Here is a 21,180-nt window from a genome sequence, read left to right as displayed (position 1 = left end):
TATCTTAAGGGGGGAACTAAAATGTTCATTGCCTCAGTTTCCTCATCTGTCAAATGGGGATAATTTCTACCTCACAGGTTTAATTCTTTAGATTATGTGGAAATGTCTGTCATTTGTAGATATTTGATATATATGAGTTTTCTTCTCACAAAAACTTCATTCAGTAGGCCCACTGAAGCCAGAAGCTTTTATTAAAATCAGTTGTTCTCTATCCTGGTTTTACTTTAGAATCACCTAGGGAATTTTTTAAAAAGTACTGAGCTGGGTTCTCACCTCCTGAGATTCTGACTTAATTGGTCTGGTGTTATTCCTGAGCACTGGTAATTTTTAAAGCCGTCCAGGTGGGTCTAACATGCGGCCAGTGCTAAAGGCTACTGACTTCAAGTCATTAGTGAGGGCAGACAGGAGCACTGGCTATGTAACTATCAGAACTCACTGGAAACCCTGTAAAACCTGGCCCTCCAACACCTGGAAATCTCTAGAAGCCAGCTTGGCTTATTTCCTTTGGTACAAATCTTCAACTGGCAGACTAGACAGATGGTTATTATTTATCCTTCTTGCTGTGTTAGAAAGAAAAAAAAAATAGCTCTGCCTCAGGTTTTTCAAACAATTTTTTACATGTGCAAGCCATTACCTTTTTATATGCTATTAGCTATTAGGAAGGAGAAAGGGAAGCTTAAAGGAGACCAAGTAGACTAGCATGTACTTTTTCCTAATGGAAGTTTTAGAAGTGCAGATAGCAGAGAGGAATGGGGCTAGGACAAAGTTTAGGTTCTAGATCTTATTTTTAAAAGGATAATGTCTGGTACATCATAATTAATGTTAGTTTCTCTTCTCTGGGGAAACTCGATTTGCTTAAGGGTACATAATAATAATAACACAACAACAGATAATAATACCTTGACTTGAGCATCTTCCCTGTATTAGGTATTTTACATAGGATTTTTTTAATCTCCACGGTGTTATTGCAAATTTCTGTAATTTCACAAATGAAAGAATTAGGACCCAGAAGCTTGAAGCTGGCAAAGAGAAGAATCAGGGTTAGATGTTAGGTCTGTCTGTTCATCTCCTCCCCTTTCCTCAAATACTGCTTCAAGAATCCCTTTAACAGGAGAGCTGTATGATTCAGAGTATTTTGAACCTTTTATAATAATAAACAGAAAGCTTTTCTTTCACATAGTGGTTGAAATAAGCAGTAGCCAATGCTACTAGGTGATGATGGGTTCTCATGACAACTTAAACGTTCAAGAGATCAAATAAGATCTGCCTTGAAGGGGCCGTCCTAACTGGATGCCATCATAGTCTTCATTTAGCCACTATTAAGGTTTGCTCTATATAGCATCTGGGGTAGATATGAGAGAATAAAGAAATACAGAGAAAAATCACTCCTCTCCCAGGATTAGAAAAGAAATTGGAAAAATGGCACTAAATATCTAGTGACTTTATTTTTCAAACTATGTATTAGGACACATGATCATTCATTTAGTCAACATACATTCATTGAGTATTTAATTCTAATGAGGGGTGCTCGGGCTTCAAAGAAGATTATGAAACCACATGTCTTCTTCATCAAGAAACTGAGGGAGAACTTGTGTAATGATTCATTAAGTGTGATACTAAAAGTCCATATAATAAAAGACTTTTAAATTGGTATGTGAATTTACTTATAAAAACATCCTTACCTAGATAACACTATTAGTTAACATTTACTGAACACTTGCTGTGTTTCAGATACTTGCTTTACACTTTCTAGTCCATTTAATCCTTACAATAGCCTATAGGTGTCATTATCCCCTTTGTACAGAAGAGGAAACTGAGGCACAGAGAGGACAACTAACTTGCTCAAGGTCATGCAGCTAACAAGGAACAAAGCCAGGAATCAATGCCAAGGCATCTAGCTCCAGAGCTTATACTCTCAACCACTATGGTATACTGTCTCTTTTGTTTAAAATTTATGGATTAAATCATTCTTATTAAAAACAGTGAGACTCAATTTAGAAATAATATGCATTTGTTAATGGCATATCTGAATTATGCACTGAATAATAAAGCTGAGGCTCCCAGAAACCTGTGCTGTATGATCATCACACAGACTTGCAAAATAAATAAGTCACCAAGTCAGATGGAAGGTACTGAGTGATCAATGAAGGATACCTACAGTAGGGCTTAGAGGATTTCCACAGGTCTTAATGTTTGTTTGTGTTTTGCCTGCATCCCATGAAAATCTCTTCTATTCATGAAGACAGCAGCCTGCAGCAAGTAGTGCCTGGAAAACAGAATCCACTGGATTAGGGATGAGGCTGTTCAACCTCTTCCCGTCCAGTACCACTGACCATTGAAAGGAGCAAGGAAGGAAGATGAGAAAGGTTGTGCGTGGTCCTTTGGATGCACATGTGTGTAAAAGGAGGGACAGAGGTTCTTAAGAGGCAGGACCACAGGAAGACATCCCTTCAACTCCCTAAGTAATAAAAGCCTTTCTTAGGGCCTTGCTACAGGCTGTTGTCTCTGCTTTTCTAGAACTCTCTGCTCTGTGTGCATCACTACCATCATCTTTGCCTGGATAACTCCTCTTCAGTAGTGATAAGTGCTACAAACACAACTAAAACCAATCCTTCAGGTTGCGAATTTGTGTCACTTCCTCCAAAACCCCCACCACTGTCACCCCTGCCCCAAATAAGTTTAAACACTTTCCTATTTTCTCATATCTTTCTTTAGTTTTATTTATAGTAACTTGTGACTAAGTAATAATTTAGAGTCATTGTTTAACATCTACTTCCAAATCTAAGGTCCACCAAGGTGGGAACCAGGTTTTTCTCATTCATCAGAGTGTTCCCATTAATTAACACAGTGCCAACCACAGAGCAAAGCCTGCATTTTTTGTTGTTGTTGTTGACTGGTGTATATGTATGTATTAAACGAAGAGACAAAGCTAAACCCTTCCATTTTTTTTTTCATTCTTGTTCAGGGAAGAATGAAAAGAAAGCCCCAGCCCCTCCAACGGAGCCTGAAGTCCCTGAGATGTCTCAAAGCAAAACTGAACATATGGTATGCACCTGGGGCATATAGAGTTTGGGGAAAGGTTTTCGTGGATACTTGGCCTTTTCTCTGATGCTGGATGGGGCTCTCTCCTGTGGGTTTTGATTTTCTCCCAAACCCTTGATGTCAGACTATCTTTGCCTTCAAGATTCTCCTTGGGCAAAGAAGGAGGCAAAAGAACTCGAGTGTGGGTTAGTTTCTGTCCTTGCTGGTTTGCAGAGACCTATTGCCATCACTTGGTGATGGGCTTGCCACCTGCCCCAAGAAATTAGACTTGTAGCACAGCACACGTCTGGGTGTCCTTCCAAATCTTGTGACCGATTCACAAACTGCCATGAAAATAAAGAGTGGTTATGAGATCTATTTTAACATCTTAATTTCAACTTCCAGAAACTAAGGGTGACCTTTTCCCCAGACATCACATTTTAAAATGTAATAGCCTCTCTGATTAAAAAGAAGAAAGAAAAAAAAATCTGGCAAGCAGTTAAAACCCATTTTAATATTCCCAGCATTTAGCCAGAAGAAGTTGTAGACAGAATTGAAAAACAGCCTGAGTTTTTCTGTTGTTGTTTTTTAAATGCCCGGATTAGAACATAATTCATCTTAAAATGACGGGAGGCCTCCTCATGCACTTCACACGTTGAAATATTTTAGAAAATAGTACCCATTTTGGCAAGCCTCTTGCCATGCAAGAAACAACAGCAAATGCTTTTCTCCTTGAGTGTTAAGTCTGTTGTGAATAAGATTATAAAAAATATACTTTGCTCTTTTATTTTGCCTCTTGTTTAAGGAATTTATTGCATCTCTGTGATAATTGATTCTTCTCACATTCCTGCACAAACAGAATTGATTGTCCCACTTTTTAGAAAGGGAAATTAAAGCAGGGGTCTGGTAAAGCAGTAAAGCAAGTTGCTTATTGTCCCTGAGGAAATCATTCATTCATTCACTTATTCATTCATTAAACATGTCTTGACGACCTACTGTGTGCCAGTCACTAGCCAGACCTCAAGGATACATTAAAAACTATCTCATAGGCCCAGCCTCTGGATCTCTGGTAGAGGTAATACTTGAAGCAGACATAGACAACATCCAGTAGGAGTGCTGTGATGGGTTGGGGAGCTACAAAGATTCACATCTTGCCCAGCCTGGGGCTGTTGGGGAAAGCTTCCCACAGTAAGTAAACAATTAGCCAAGTCTTGAAGAATGAGTAAGAACCCAAACAATCAAGGCATATATGGCAAGAAGGGCTTTTAGAACAGAGGTAACAGCATTATAATGGCAAAAAGGTATAAAACAGCTTCAATTTTTCAGGTTTTTTGTGGCCAAAGAAGAAGATATGTATATAGGACTAAAAGAAGATAAGCTGGGAAGATAAGCAAGAACTAGAATATAAATGGTTTTGTGTGCCAGGCCAAGGAATGTGAATTTCATCCAGATACAGTGGGACCAAAACAGTGAAGGATATGTTAGTTACATTGTTAGTTACTTGCTTAAGTCTGATTCAGATCCCTACAAATCTCCCCTTTCCCTTGTCTGCAGTGGTCAAAGAGAGAGTGTTGAACTATCTAAAGAAATATAAAACTACTTAAAATTAATTTCTCAGATCCAAGGGCACCTGTGATCTTTCTAAAATTATCCATCAAAATGTATGCAAATGTGTATTAGTCTGGTCAGATTTTCTAAAGCTTTCATCTGATTTCTAAAGTAGTCCAATGCTCTAAACAAAGTATAAGAATCACGTGATCGAGACCATCCTGGCTAACACGGTGAAACCCTGTCTCTACTAAAAACTTCAAAAAAATTAGCCGGGCATGGTGGCAGGTGCCTGTAGTCCCAGCTACTCAGGAGGCTGAGGCAAGAGAATGGTGTGGATCCGGGAGGTGGAGCTTGCAGTGATCCGAGATCACACCACTGCACTCCAGCCTGGGTGACAGAGCGAGACTCCGTCTCAAAAAAAAAAAAAAAAAAAAAATGAATCACTATTCTAATTTGCTGTACAAAAACTTTCTACTTTTCCCAAAATTGATTTTATCAAAGTAGAATTCTTTTTATAGGAATTCCTTAAAATGTACTGGTTGTTTGTCATCCATGTGGGTACAATTTCATATAGCATTCCATGATCTCAAACAAAAGAATTCTTTACATTCCCCAGCAGCAGCTTAATCCATGTTTGTTAACCAACTCAGAATTTGGCTTCTCATTGCACTTACAATTCTTTAGGTCTCTGGGATTCTCACAGCTTATATATGAGAAGTTTGAGGCAAAGGTACAAAATTGGAAAAATTCAGACATTTGAAAGTTGGGGGAATACAGATGGTATACAAAAGTTAGAGGCATAATTTTATGGTGAATTAGTTAGGAATATTTACATTGCAATGAACAAAACCAACTCTACTAACTTAATTTATTGGAAGAATAGAGAAGCATATTATGCTCCCAAAGGACAGAAATACAACAATGAACTAAAACCAGAGACTCTAACACCATCAAGACTTCCTATATCTTTTTTCTTCTCTCTGTTGTCAGTTTCATATTCTCTGTCTTTCTTTCTCAGCAGACAAGCTTTTTCTCATTTGCAGTACACAAAAGGGAAAACCTGCTAGAGTTCCAATATCTCACACAGAATCACCTCCATTTTTCTCTCACAAATAGTACCAAAATTCCTAGACAATGGATTTTTGGCTCATTTTGCAATAGATGCCCAGTCCTAAACTATGCAGATAGAACATGGCAGTTCTTTCTACAGCCGTGTGGATCAGAAGGAAGGGCAATTTCTGCAAAAGGTGAGCTGGGCAGATCAAATAATAGATGCCCACTCGCTGCACATGGTAAAGGTCAGAATGCCTTATATGGCACTGCTGGGACTGATGTGTCTATTTAATCCTAAAACACCTCTATTTGATACTGGCAATGAGGTTAGGACACTAAGATGAGATAGCCTTTATGCCCTGCTTCTAGTCTTAGGTCTACTATAAGATGTGTGTGATCTTAGTGAACCCCTTGTACTTTCTGGGCCCCAGCCTCCTTTGCTAAATGAACAGGACTGGCAGACTAAGAGTGCTTTAGCATCCTTTAAAATGGACCCATAAGCCTAAGATAATATCACTATTGTTTCGATCATCTTTTGTCAAAAACCTCACACTCATGACCCAGAGGTATTTCTATCAAGAAGTATGAGCATTGTCTGAAGTCTACCCCCTGCACACCCTACTAGTACAAAACAGAGTAGAACATCATGAAAAGCCTCAGTCAGTTACAATGTTCTTTGCTTCATGCAAGTCAAAAATGAAAACTGAATAAACATCATGATGTCACCCTTCTCTTCAGACACACACACTTAACATGTTTGTATCCAAGATTTGGCAGATACGATCTTGTGGCACTGAAGATTTGAAGCTCGTCCTCTTAGCTTTCCAAAGTCAAACCTTGCAATAAATCTTGCTAGTTGTGTGGCCTCATCTTTGGCCAAGAGACTGGAGAAGCTCTGGGTGGTGAATGTGTTGCCAATGCTTTTGTTGTTTTGGTAGAAAACTCCAGAAGAGGAGCTGCAGCCAGAAAGCTCTCCTGCTGAAACTTCAGCACGCAAAGATCCTCTGAAACCTTTAAAGATCAGGCCAGTCTCCCAGCCCTTCGTGAATCCAGCTGTGAAGAATGAGGCTGAAGAATGTGAGACGTGGATAGACAGGTTCAGGAAGCTGGAAAATGCCCTCTACCTGTGTGATCTGAGTAACACAGGTGAAGTATGAATTGTAAAGCTGGTATAGCTTTCTATTTATGCTCTAGTTTAAAAGTAGGCACCTCATTTTCTTTTGCCTCTTGAACAAATGATACAATTAATGTATAGATCATGTGCCCTGCACTGTGCTGAGCACAATCTGGAAATATGAAGACGAATCAGAGGGGAATCCCATACCAGGTTGCTTCTAATTTCTTTGTGTTCCCAATGCTTCCTACACCCTACTTCCAAAAAGTAAACCCACCATCCAATTTTATAATTCTCCTGATTAAAACACCACAGAGACACCCCACTGATAAGAGGGTGAACTCTCAACTCCTTAGCAAGGCAAAGTTTGATCCCTATCCACCTCGCCAATCTCTTCTCCTACTATTGATATTCTCTCAGCATGTCCTGCCCAGTCATAATGAATAACTTGCCTTGCCTCAAGCAGTTCTTGTCTCACACATGCCTGTGCCATTTATAACTCCCAGTCTTTCATCTGAGCTCTTTGTTTCCTCTCTACCTACCCCAACCCCCACCAACTCCCCATCTTGTCCCCCTAAACATCTTTTATGTTTGAATTCAAACACAATTCCCCTGAGACTCCCAGACAGATCTAGGTCAACTTTCCTGTGGCTTCTTAGAATTCTTTAACATCCATCATCATACGCAACATATTGTATATTTTTATTTGGGGACTTATTACCATCTCACCAGTAGACTATATTCCTTTTTTATCCCTGGCACCTTGCACAGTTTTGTTTTGAGGAAACAAATACATGAGCCAATGTGCGTAAATAACCAAATCCAAGATAGATGGTGATAAATGCTGTTAGAGGATGCTCTGGGGGCATTCAGAGAAAAGTGAAGTTCTTCCTGGTGGGGTCATCGTGGAAGACTTTGTTAATGTTAAATTGATCATTAAACTTAAAATACAGTTTGGTCACAAAGGAATGAAGTAGCCTTTTCTGGCAAAGGTGCAAATGCCGTGTGTGAGGCTCCGTGCAGGGTACTCAATATAGGGGCTATTAAAAAGAATGTTAAATGATAAAGATGGAAATAAAGAATGGGGCCAGATATTGAAAGATTTTAAATGCCAGATCAAGGAATTTGGAGTCAATTCAAATATAATGAGAGCACGGAGAGTTTCTAAGCAGAGGAGTGGTGTAATGAAGTTGTACTTCAGAAGGATCCTTGATGACTATGTGCAGAATGAAGGAGAAAGTGAAATAAGGGAAAGTGGAAAGGAAAGAGAGAATGAAGTCTAGAACCAGGTCAGAGTGCTGGGAAAAGGGGGAGCAGATAGAAAAGCACATTGTCCCAAACTGTCTTATTTACTTACATACTGTTTTTCATGAAGAGTTGGTGTACACATTAGTACTATCTAGAAGTAATCATATGACAATGGCAATGTCTGCCTTTTCATTCTCTTTGTGTGTTTTTGTTTTGCTTTGAATTTCCAAAGCAACTTAATTCTAGACCACAGGAAGTATAATTGCCATATAAAATCCAAGGACTCTTAATAATTATACCAAAGAGAAAAAAAACCTGAAATTTTTAAATGAAAGATTCATCTGGTTGAATTATAAAGTTATTTATTAAAAATCTGTTATGGGCCCAGCACTGTGTTAGAGGCTGAACCAAGAGGAAAACCGGAAAGGATGAGACATGGTCTCTGGCCTCAAGGAGCTTACCTTTAGGTAAGACACAGAGACCGGCAATAGTTCAATGCCAGTAAACAAACAAAATTGAAACACAACATTAGCTATTACAAATGAAGGCACATGGCTAGGCATGGTGGGTCATGCCTGTAATCCCAGCACTTTGGGAAGCTGAGATGGGAAGATCACTTGAGCCCAAGACTTTGAGACAAATGAAGGCACAAATAAGAGTTCAAGAGTCAAAAGAAAAGTGAAGGTATGAAATGAGGCTCACCATCCAATGTGAGGCTGGGGACCCAGAGAGGAGAGAGAGAGAGACCCAAGGGAGAGAGAGAACTTGAGCTGAGACTTCAGGTAGAATTTGAATAGTTGGACAGGTCATCCCGAGTTTGAAGTCACCTCCTGCAAAAGTTAGAAAGTGCAGATGAGTATGATAGAGAAGTAAGTAGCAAGACAGGACTAGAGATGCACGTTGGACATGCAGTAAAGTTGAGAACCTATTATGAACCCTGAGGGATAGGATGAGGCTTCATTCTCTACCCAGTATGCAAACATACATGCAGATGAGGGCATAATGCAAACTGAGATGGATGATTTAGGGAAGGTACTGGAGAGAAGGAGATGAAAAGTTTACTGAAATAACCCTGAGTCTGGGTATTCATACCAGGGCTATGAGAGTGGTGATGAGGTTACAAGCAATAACAAAACATTTTTAAAAAATGACATTTCGAAAGAAACAAATGCTTACTTGTGATAGTGGATAATGGATCATAAACTTAGTTGCTAAGACACTCTCCAAAGACTGGGAGCTTTCTCATGCTTCTGAACCGTTCAGAGGAAAAACGGAGTTTGTTGACTTTGGAGGCAGATTCCGACAGATTTGAAATGCCTTTCTCATGGCCTCTTCACTATTTATGCCTGTTTTCTCTGTTTCCATGAAATTCATTAGTTCCTCAACAGCCAAGGAATGTGTCAGCCAGATCTGGGAAAATCTACAACTGTCTTTGATGAGGAAAGAGGATTAACTGAGGTCACTTTGTTGGTTTATTAACCCACAGTACTTAGCAGACCACCATAGCCCCATTCTAGATGCTGAGCAGATGATACCTGCTTTGCCCATGGATGAATCACTATTCTTTATTATGTGCAAAGAAATATGTAGGCCAGCATGTTCTTCATCCAGGATGAGGACAGGCCATCCATCATCACATCAGTGCTTCTGGGAACCTACTGTGCTTATTCTCTAATGGGGGTTGTCAACAAAATAGACTTGAGGAGAAGGGATAAGGAATGACTATGAATAAATGGTCGTGTTTTCTAAAGAAAAAAAAGAGTGGTTAAGATAAATGTCTGGGTGGATGTTGCATTTGGAATTTTCCCAGTGAACTAAAGGCTAAATAGAAAATGTTTTAGAGTTCAAGGAGGGAGAATGCAATGAGAGCCTTAAAGAAATTTCTCTGCATGAGCCTGGACTTTACATACACTACATCACTAAATCCTCATATCAACAACATGCTGAAGGGATTAGTATCCTTATTTACAGAGGAGAAAGCCAAACTCAAAGTGATAAAATAATAGCCAGTAAGATGGTGAGCCATAATTCAAGCCCAGCTCTCCGTGAATCCCCACTGCACCAAGTCCCATGACATACTAGAAAGAGCACACGATTTTGCTTGTTTTTGTATCAGAAGATTTAGATTCAAAGCCAGACTCTACCAGTTGTTGATCTGTAAAAGCCAGTCTCTTACATTCTCTTCGCCTGTTTCCTCATCTATAAAGTAAAACTGATAATAATAAAATATACAACCCAGATTTGAGAAAGGATCAAATGAGATAAAATATTGAAAGTTCTTTGTGTACTGTACAATGAAGTTGATGTTAAAAAGGTTCTTATGGTCGGGTGCAGTGGCTCACGCCTGTAATCTCAGCACTTTGGGAGGCCAAGGTGGGTGGATCACCTGAAGTCAGGAGTTCGAGACCAGCCTGGCCAACATGGTGAAACCCCTGTCTCTACTAAAAATACAATGAGCCAGGCGTGGTGGTGGGCGCCTGTAGTCCCAGCTACTCAGGAGGCTGAGGCAGGAAAATCGCTTGAACGCAGGAGGTGGAGGTTGCAGTGAGCCAGGATCATGCCACTGCACTCCAGCTTGGGCAACAAGAGCGAAACTCCATCTCAAAAAAAAAAAAAAAAAAAAAGGATTCTTATTATTTCTTTTATTTTGGTTCTGGTTAGAAAGGACAGGCTTTCCAACACTAAGATGGATTGTAAGGGCTATTTTATGCAGCTGTTCTGGACATCCCCTAATGACAGAGTAAATTAGACAGATACAAATTTCATTCAGTGGACTTTTTGTTTGACTCTAGGAATCTTCTATCAGTGGTAAAGCTTAGAAGATAGAAAATACTACTGTGATTCCTAGATGTATTTTTTAACATAACTTTTAATTTTTAATTAAAATACAAACTAAACTAAATGCCATATATTTTAATAATAAGCAATTACATATATAGTATTGATATATTTTTTAAATAATGTTGATGATATAATTATAATTATCCTATAGTAAAATTTCACATTATTGAGTGCTTACTAGTACTGGATACTGTGTGAACTTAATATTTTATTGATTTTTGCACAATTTAATTATCCCTATTTTCTCTTTCTTCTTTCCCTCTTTCTTTCTTCTTTTGACATTCATTTATTTATTTATTTATTTATTTATTTATTTATTTATTTGAGACAGAGGCCTCACTCTGTTGCCTGGGCTAGAATGCAGTGGCATGATCATGACTCACTGCAACCTTGACCTCCCAGGCTCAAATGATTCTCTCACCTTAGTTGGTGCATGCCACCATACCTCGCTAATTTCTTTTTTCGTACAGTCATAAACATATTCCAAATCCATGTCTTATATTTCCAGAGGCAGGGTGAGGGGAAATGGCCAAAGGAAGCAAACCTAGGCAGGACTGAGAGCAGCCATCCTATCCAGAGAACTTCGAAGATGCAATTGACCAACTCAAAGAATGAGGTTTACATAAATGAAAGGACCACTGTTCTAATGAGAGAGATAAACAATAAATAGGCAATGAACAAACTAGAACAGAATAGGAAATGAACATACTGGAATAGAATAGAATAAATTAGGACCCCAACTGTTGTGGCCTACTGTTAAGAATAACCACTAGAGAGTAGTTGAGAGGGTGGAACCATGCTCAATAGTACTTGCACATTTAAAAATGAGTCATATTTTGTATCTTAAACTGAGATGATAGGTATCTACCACTGCCCAACTCTAATGGACTAGCAGTGGCTTTCTGCAAAATGACAAGGCACTGCCTCGGGATTCTTTAAGAAAGAATTTCACCATCACTCTTATAGTTTGCTCACACAAAGGAGAGTAAAAGAGGCCAGGCACAGTGGCACATGCCTATGATCCCAGCACTTCAAGAGGCCTAAGAGGGAGGATTGCTTGAGCTCAGGAGTTCGAGACCAGTCTGGGCAACATAGTGAAACTTCATCGCTACAAAAAATTTAAAAAATTAGCTGAGAGTGGTGGCACATACCTGCAATCCCAGCTACTCATGAGGCTTAGGTGGGAGGATCACTTGAGCACAGGAGATCAAGGCTACAGTGAACCATGATCGTGCCTCTGTACTCCAGCCTGGGCAACAGAGTAAGACCCTGACTCAAAAAAAAAAAACAAAATGATCCCTACTTGAAGCAATCTCTTTCCCCTCATTCCATAATGTACTGTAGTGGTTAACCTTAGGCAATCAAGAGACTTGCAGTCTCTAGGCTTTAGTTTCTCCCTCTGTGAAATGGGTTATTGTAAGGATTCAATTAGTTAATATTGGTGAAATGCTTGGAGCAGTTCTTGGGACATAATAAATTTTATATTTACATATTGGTTATTATAATTATTCTTGTTGTATCCCAGTTAATTTTCTGCATAACTTCTCTCCCCCATGGGTCAGAGATCTTCCAGAGGTAGCAGAATAATTCTCTAAATCCTCTGTATTCCCAAGCACAGTATCTGACACATAGAAACTTGCAATTAGGGGCTTATGAGTGAGTTATTGATCTTCAGTGATGCCATGATCTACACTGCAACTCCTCCCAACAGCCATCAAAATCTACCCAATCTTAACATGGAAAGCTTACTGACATTGGTATTAGCATATATAATGTGTGGGCACCAGAGCACATCCTGCAGTCATACACATTACCACCTCTATTATGCAGATTCAAACTCTGAGCTATGAGAAGTTAGATGCTTTACCTGTGATTGCACAGCAAGCTGGAGGGAGTCACAGGACAGCCAATCTTCTGCATCTTTGTATTCCGCAACTACAGATTCGACCGACTGCATATCAAAAATATTTTAAAAAATAGACATAAAATATAATGACATGACGACAAAAAAATTAAGAATTTTAAAACACAGTATAACAACTATTTACGCTGTATTTGCATTGTATTAGGTGTTACAAGTAATCTAGAGATGGTTTAAAGTACATGGGAGAATGTGGATAGGTTAGATGCAAATACTACTCCATTTTATATCGGGGCTTGAGCATCCATGGGTGTAGGTATCACTGTTGGGGAGGGCAATATCATGGACCCAATCCCTGCAGATACCAAGGAACATCTATAAATACGTTTAGAGAAATGCATTTTAAAATTAAGTTGTGAGAACACTCATAGGTGGGAACTGAACAATGAGATCACTTGGACTCGGGAAGGGGAACATCACACACCGGGGCCTATCATGGGGAGGGGGGAGGGGGGAGGGATTGCATTGGGAGTTATACCTGATGTAAATGACGAGTTGATGGGTGCAGCACACCAACAAGGCACAAGTATACATATGTAAAAAACCTGCACGTTATGCACATGTACCCTACAACTTACAGTATAATAATAATAAATAAATTAAAAAAAAAAAAAAAAAAATTAAGTTGTTTAATCCCTGCATGCTTAGGAGCATGTTTGGAGACTTTGACAAGATAAAATGAACTCAAGACAATTAGAAATTACTTCTGCTAGGCACCCCCAGTGTTTCAAAAATTGGCCTCACAAGTTTTAAAGCTACAAAGAAAAGCTTAAATTGCTTTAGAATTTTTCTGTGAACCTTATTGGATCCCATCTTGTTCTCTCTCCCCTGAAATCACCCTCAGATTCTTCCTGAAATCTGTAATGCATACCCATGAGTACAAATACTTTTTAAGATGCCACTTGATTTTTAAGAAGCTTAAAGTTGCAAAATATTATCATTTAGCCTTTACCTGGAAGTCATTCAAGCTAATATATAGTTTTCTCTGTTTTCCCTCTGTCCTCTTTAAAAAACCTTCCACCTACCCAATCCAATCACAGGAGTTCTGGAGAAGGAACGAGCCAGACGCCTCATTCACAACTACAATCTCATTTACAACCTGTCCCTGAGCCCTCGGAAAATCGACCAGGCCTTGCGCAGATTCCATTTGGGAGAAAATATGCTCTTGGAGCCAGCACTGCGGTACTTAAAGGAGCTATGATAACAAGCCCATATTGTGAGAACAGATGTTTCCCTTATCTCCCTTTTTACCCAGACACGTGTTTCTCCCCAGCCTGAGTATAGTGGCGGAGACATTGTCAGAGTGCAGGCCGATGCAGCTATTGTAGATGCTTTTGGTTTGGACTTGGTTTCTGGCTATGATGCTCGCTCATAAGCAGCTCAAAGTGATCAGAGGAAACCTAGTTTTATCTTTTGATGTGGCAAGAACCCAGCTACTTAGAATCTCCTTCTGTTTTAATAAAGCTTATTATTAATATTACATGTTTGATTTTTTCCTACATTGCTAATCAAACTGTTGTTTCAAACCCCACAATTCCACATCACATAGTAAAAACCACATTACATGTTGCCACTTGCCCACAGTGCCTGGAACCTAGTAGACCTATAAACATCGTTTTTGGATAGGTAAATCATCCCTTCTCCTGATCATTATTCTGGGAAGGATTTCCACATTAGAAGAAAAATGAAAGTATTACCAATGCTCTATCTTAACCTTAAGCAGTAGAAGAACCATTTCAAGTGAGGTTTTCTGAACAACTCCAATATTTTCGGCAGTACAAAACTAAACAATGTTACACTGTCTCCAGGGGTATTTTCCAAAAGTCCCAGATAGAAGTTTTGAGGAAGGACTTCTTGGGAAAAAGGGTTTTGGGAATAGGTAACATCCTCTGCTCTGCCTGGACAGGAAAACCAGGTGGAACTTTCCATCAGTTCCCGTAGTTCTTCTGTTCTTAACATCCCCCCGACTTTGCACCTCTCACATAGCACACAGTTACACACATATCACACCCTACTGGTAGCATGAGCTCATTGAAGAGACACTGGCCTGGAGCTTCAGAGATAATGTGCTCCCAACACCATCACTAATACTGGGTGATCAGGGTACTGAGTTTCCAATCTGTGTGCCAGACAAAATGAACAAGTTAGGTCAAGGGGAAAATCAAACAGAAAGGCCTCTGAGCATCCCTTTCTATGCATTTTATCAAATAAGGTGCTTCATGTACTCTTACAGACAAGACCTCAAGAACAAAACTATTTGGATCCACTAAAATAAATGCTCTCTAAGGTCTCCTAGTCTGACCTGCTTTGGTTTTTATAATCCTTGTGTTGTCCAGAAAAATGACTCTTGAAGCCGACGGGCTACCCTTTCTAGAACCCCTTGGACTTTCTAGCTGCCTTTTAGGTAAAAAGAGTAAGCAAATAGACACGGCTTTCTCGTTCTACCAAAATGCCAAGTAAGGATAATTAGAATAGTAGGTCAAAAAATTTAATATGCCTTGAGCAACGATTGTGTTTGAGGAACCTGACATATTTTGTTTGATCTATCTCTGACAATTAAATAAGACAGGTTTCACCTCTCTGTTTCACAAATGAGGAAACAGGCTCAGAGATGTGAGGACAAGAAAGCTGTTAGGTTGTGTCAGTTAACATCTGCCAGAAGGTTCGTGCTTCCTGTGAAGGACTGGTCAAATGATACTGAGAAGGTCTCACTTTACCCTTCATCTCTGGGAGTAAGTGGGTTGGAGAGGCAGTTCGGGTAAAAGAAGTTCCTAAACCTAAAGTTGGGGTTATTAGACAAAATCATAAGGTCCTGAACAGCAATGATTTTCCCTTGCCCAATTCTTAATATCCAATATCTAGTATAGTTTTTGATAAGTAGCTCAGCATCACCAAGCTACACAAATGCAGGGGGCTGCATTTACATAGAATGCAGCATGAAAGGTGCCACCAGGGCTGTGTGACCACAGGTTAAGCGTGACCACAGGTTAAGCGTTACCTGTACTATAGTCTTGGCTGAATGAATACTTCTATAAGTGGGGTAACCTTTACCAGATCTAGATCCACAGTCACCCTACCACCCCGCCCCCCTGTATTTCCACAGAGAGTAGAAAAAGAATAAATAAGCGCCAAAATCTGGCTCTTGCACTTAGTGGGTGGTAGCCTTGACAAGTTGCTTAATCCCCCTGGAGTTCAGTTCCTTCATCTATAAAACAGAAGCAATTGCATCTGTTTGTAGAATTGTTATAAACATTGAAAGCAATGCCATTTGGACAGTTCTTTGCATGTAATAAAGATATACCTTTTTATGTCCCTTCCCTTAGCTGCTGAACATTCAGGAACCTTCCAAAGAACTTTGAACAATGGTCTATGTGAAATGGCATAGGGAGGTCAGGCCACTACTACAGCAAGAACAAATTTTGAGATGTGTCTGCCTTCTAGAGTCAAGTATCAATTGCTTTTGCATCATCTTCTACCTGGAATTCTCCACTACTTTACCCCAAGAGGTGTGTGTGTGTGTGTGTGTGTGTGTGTGTGTGTGTGTGTGTGTCTGTCTGTCTGTCTGTCTTAAAGAAAAAATTATTCTGACTCTTGTTAAAATCATAAGGCAGGTTTTACTCAAAACTATCACAATAGTTATAGGAACCACTGCAATGGAGTTTTGCAGTAGGGGAGAGATGTTGGGCTCAACTCTAAATTCAACAACAAAAAGTGGGAATTGATAGACAAGGAGCATTAGGGAGGGATGTTGGTGGATGGAAAATTACTAAGTGCTAGGAAGTCATTATGGTTCACAATATCATTATGATCTCTATGGTGGAATTTCATGGTTTACTTATAGAAAGTCTATTACTTTTCTCCCTTTTTTCTCAGAGCTGTGTCATTGTGAACTTCTAATAAACACTGTGTTGGGAAAGTCTGGTATCCGTCACCAGTGTCCTCCAAAAAAAAACCTTCCTAAATGGGTGTCTGTGGATAGTGGACTGGTTAACCTTCAGTGTGCTCTGGAGATGCTTGGTGTCAATTAGGTATGCCCCAACTCCCCCAGAAACCTCAGGCTTTAAGGATGGAAAGGGCACAGGATGACAGAGGCAGGTTCTCACCAGCTGCGCAGACTCTTTCCCAGCTGTGTGGCCCTGAACAAGTCACTACTTACCTGAGAGCATCATTCATATTAAATGAGATAATACATGCAAATTGCCCAGCACTATGCCTGGCACACAGATGTGCTCCATAAGGGGAAACTAGCTTATTTTAGTCTTATATGGGATTTCATTTTACCCCATCCAATGGGCCAAATGGTTGAATGTCTTTTCCAGGTACAGACATCTTCCAAGCCTACAGATGGTTCACCGACTGCGTGGTCCTGGAGGGCACAGAATATGTGTTCCACATCCCTGTCTCTCATTCTCTGTCCTGTACTTACTCCTCAAAGTGAACCAATGAGATTGGCATTACCACACCCATTGTACAGGGGAGTAACACAGGCTCAGAGCAGTGTATGTACTTGCTTAAGGACTTATAGCTGTGAGTGACTGAGCCAGGATTAGAACCCAGTCTTGCATAACTCCAAGTTCCTCAGTGCTGTTGGCCACAGTTAGAGCAAATAACCCATACAATTCTCTTTAGCATGTGTGGTGTGTCGCTCCCAGCAAGTCTGGAGGTGACTGCAAGCCAGTAACAAGATCTTCCTGTCTTTGTGACCAGCGCAGAACTCAGACGCACTGCCGAGTGGGCACCTGGCAATCATCTGCTAAGGGGAGCCCCCACAGGTACATTTTGAAAACTCAACAGCTTTTCGCCCTCTTCTCATCCTCCAGCTTCATCATTGCCTTCTGGGAACTGGAACAAAGGTGGTTTTCAGGACTCTGGCATGGTATGTTCACACCACCAGAAGCACAACTGTAGAGATGGTGCAGTCCAAAGAGTTTGCTAAGTGCTTGCTGACTCTTCTGAGGAATTTCCCAAGATCATTAAGAGAAACAATAACAGGGGGTTTGATATTCTAATTGGGATCAGAAATTGGACAGCTTTGGAGCTGGCCAGAGAACTGTGAAGCTCTGAAAACAAATGCTCTCCTTTCTTCTCTCCCTCTCTTCACTCCCCTCTCTTCTAAGAGCCTTTCAGCTACAGTTCCAATGCTCCTTAGCAACAAAGGCGGGGTTCCCAGAGTCGGGTGTGCCTTAGGAATGCCAACCATTTCCCTCATTAGCATTCAGGGGCCCTCATCTGCCCGCACAGTTGGCCACGGGACTGTGCAAAAGGCAAAGTGGCTTGCGGGAGGCCCAACATCAAGCGTGGTTTGTTGGGAAATGGGAAACCTCCACAAAGAGTTTTCAAACAAAAGGCATCAATATTATTTGTGGAGCCATCAGACTGCCTGGGGCACAATATGGCTCTGGCTGGGCCACATGCTCTCTCTCCAGGTTCTGTGTGAAGGCTTAGTGGGGCTTCCCAGACACCTCTTGGCCAAGAACACTAGCACATTGGAACATCTCCCACATCTTCCCTTCTCTCCTGTCCTGTCTTTCTCCAGACTCAGTTTATCCAAGATGGACAATGGGTGGATTCCATGGGTGGATTCCAACTGGCAGTGGGAGTGCCCGGAGGAGGAAGTTGACAAAGGGTAAATGGTCAGATGGTAGGACAATCGCAAACAGATGGTGCTGCTGGGAACGGATTCCAGGCAAATTCACAGGCAGATTGAGCTCTGACAAAGGCTGATCGAGACTTAGCTGGTGAAGAGAAATTGGCACTTTGAACCAAGCTCTTGCTCAAAACACACACCCCACTCTCCCACACTATCTTCAACAGCTACACAAGGGCGACACCTAGCCTGGTTCTGACTCACCCAGATTCCAAAATACTGATCAATCTCTGGAAGATTACAATCAGCAAAGCTATTTCTCAATATTCTCATAGAATCAACCCTAAGCAAGGTTTCCTTCAGCCTGCCTATGCTTGGACACCTTCAGGGACATGGATCTCACTACTTGTCATCTTTTGCTCTCCAGATAGCTCCAACTTGTTCTTCTAAAACAAGTTCCTCTTCTAGTCCCTTTTCTCTCTCCCTCGTGGCCAAAGAGAATGCAAAATGTGATCAATAATTGCAACAACAACTAACTCTGTGCCTGGCCCTTCTAGGCATCAGGGATAATTAAAAAGAAAGAAAGAAGGAAAGAAAACCTTATTTCTGTCCTCCAGAACTGACTTAATTTGGGAGGGATTTGGTGGGGGTGGTTTTGGGGGAACAGATGTGTAGGCAAGCGTATTAGTTTGATAGGACTGCCATAACCAAGTACTGCAAACTGGGCAGCTTAAACAACAAAACTGTATTACCTCACAGTTCTGGTGGCTACAAGCCCAAAATCAAAGTATCGGTAGGGTTGATTCTTTCTGAGGACCACAAGGGAGAATCTGTTTCATGCCCCTTCCTTGGCTTAATGTTTTCAGTATTCCTTGACTTGTTGAGGCATGACCTTGACCTCTGCCTTCACCTTCACATTACATTCTCCTTCAGTATGTGTCTCTCTCTATGTCCAGATTTCCCCTTTTCGATATCACACCAGTCATATGGAATTAGGGCCCACCAGAAAGATGAAGGACCTCATTTTAACTTGATCACCTCTGAAAAGGCTAGCTCCAAATAAGATCGTGTTCTGAGGCACTGGAGGTTGGGACTTCAGCGGAACTTTCATGCAGGGATGCAATTCCACCTATGATAGCAAGTAGGTAAATAACTGTATTTGTGTGATGAGCACTTTCTTAAACTTACTCTGGGAGTAATGAGTGTGCAACAGAAGTAATAAACGTCTCCACTTGAGTGAATCAATGGGAGCTTATTGAGGGACAAGACACTTGTGCTCAGCCTGGAATGTTGAACTGGATTTTGCCAGGTGAGTGAAGGGAGATGACCTTTCCAGGAAAGGGAAGAGTATATGCAAGCCACATATTATCCCTTTTCCACCTGATGCTATTTTGTGATTTGCTGTCCCCTCCTCCCACAACACACACAAGCTCCCTAGGTTGTATACACTATGCTCCCCCTCCCTCGATAAGCCAGGATTGGGATCCTTTCCTCATCCTGGGTGCACTCCTCCAGAGAGTATTGAACACAGGACTCCAGAAGTGCTAAGGGCAGCCCCAGGCTAGTAGGACTTGACTTCTGACATTCACGTGATTGAAATATAAATCCTCTATTTCATGATGAGTGACTGCCAACAACTGAAGTAGTGACTATTGCCTGAAGTTGGTGGGCATTTCCATAAGATCTTCCAGTACCCTAACCCCACAAGGTAAAAATTCTGAGTCCCCTCTATGGTCTATTGTATTAGTTTGCAAAATAACTCTTGTTCAAAGTTTGTTTCTTCCACTTAGGGAATGATACTTTCCAACTTCATTGATGTCAATCACGCTTGGCCCATGACTTAAGACTTGCCACCCAGTGAGAGAATTAACTCCACCCTGTTGAGCCTGATCACTTCCTTTTGTCAGTGAAGTTGGGTAAAAGTAGCATGTCACTCCTAATAGTAGTTTTAAAGGATATTGTGTGGTTCTCCCATGTTCTCTTTTTCTTCACCGATAAGCCTGTGATAGCAGCCTAGGACCCGAAGTAAAGACAACATGGAGCACAGTAGAAGTCAACATCATAGACCTCAACACAAACCTATACATAAACAAAAACAAGTCTTTGAACATAAACAAAAAATAAGCCACTAGGAATCTGAGATTGTTGCCATGGCAGAAGCTTACTGATACACCCTGGCAAGTAGGAGGAAAAGGAACATAATTCTCAACGAGAGCCTTTTAAATGCTGCAGCTTGAAATGCGCATTTGGAATCTTCTGGCTTTCCCTCTCCAACTCATTCATGGAGTCTTTGTTTCTTCAGCAAAATTGGCAAAGATAGCTAGCTGTCCACCAAAATGTGTGCTCCTTCTTTCACAATGGGTGGCTGAAGGTGGAAAGTAACTGTCGAGCAGGGGCTTCATTTCCAGCCCATCTTGCAAACAGACGTGGCTTCTTGGCTGGGTCTCACCAGTGGAATGTGAACTGGAGTAATACATGTTCCTTCTGTGCTAGATATTTTAAGAAGCAGCAGGACCTTCTCCACTCTTTGTCTTTCCACCATTCTCTTAATGACAAAAACAATTCTGCTTTATTTATTTTCAGATACCTATAGCTGTCTCTCAGAGTGTGTTCCCTAGAATATTAAAACCAGGTGATGCTTTTCCAGACAGGTGTTCAAAGTTCAAGTTTGGGAAACACCATAGCCTATATCCCTTCCTCCTTGGTAAGTCTCAGTGCCCAAGGACTAACACAATGAAAACAAAACCACACAAAAAGTCATCTTATTCTTGTTTAATCCAAATTGATTTAACCAAAGTCATTTTTATTTTCAAATATAACATTTTGGCAGTTCTCAGAACTAAT

The 21,180-nt window shown here is 40.7% G+C and overlaps 1 protein-coding gene across 2 annotated transcripts in view; it reads left to right on the top strand.

Annotated features, from left to right (window-relative positions):
- The window catches only part of C1H1orf87 (chromosome 1 C1orf87 homolog), an 82,915-nt gene extending 68,686 nt beyond the window's left edge, over positions 1 to 14,229 (top strand). The window contains exons 10-12 of one of the 2 annotated variants that reach the window (XM_021942200.2): positions 2,966 to 3,045; positions 6,564 to 6,771; positions 13,790 to 14,229. In XM_021942200.2, the coding sequence (XP_021797892.2) occupies positions 2,966 to 3,045; positions 6,564 to 6,771; positions 13,790 to 13,950 (449 nt within the window). In that variant the 3' untranslated portion in view covers positions 13,951 to 14,229. The remainder of the gene's footprint in view (positions 1 to 2,965; positions 3,046 to 6,563; positions 6,772 to 13,789) is intronic. The other variant, XM_031669364.1, reaches the window with a different exon arrangement.
- The last annotated feature ends 6,951 nt before the right edge of the window (positions 14,230 to 21,180 follow it).

Source organism: Papio anubis, chromosome 1, assembly GCF_008728515.1.
Source record: "Papio anubis isolate 15944 chromosome 1, Panubis1.0, whole genome shotgun sequence".
In the NCBI taxonomy this organism is placed as follows: Eukaryota; Metazoa; Chordata; class Mammalia; order Primates; family Cercopithecidae; genus Papio; species Papio anubis.
This window is presented reverse-complemented; position numbering and strand designations above follow the sequence as displayed.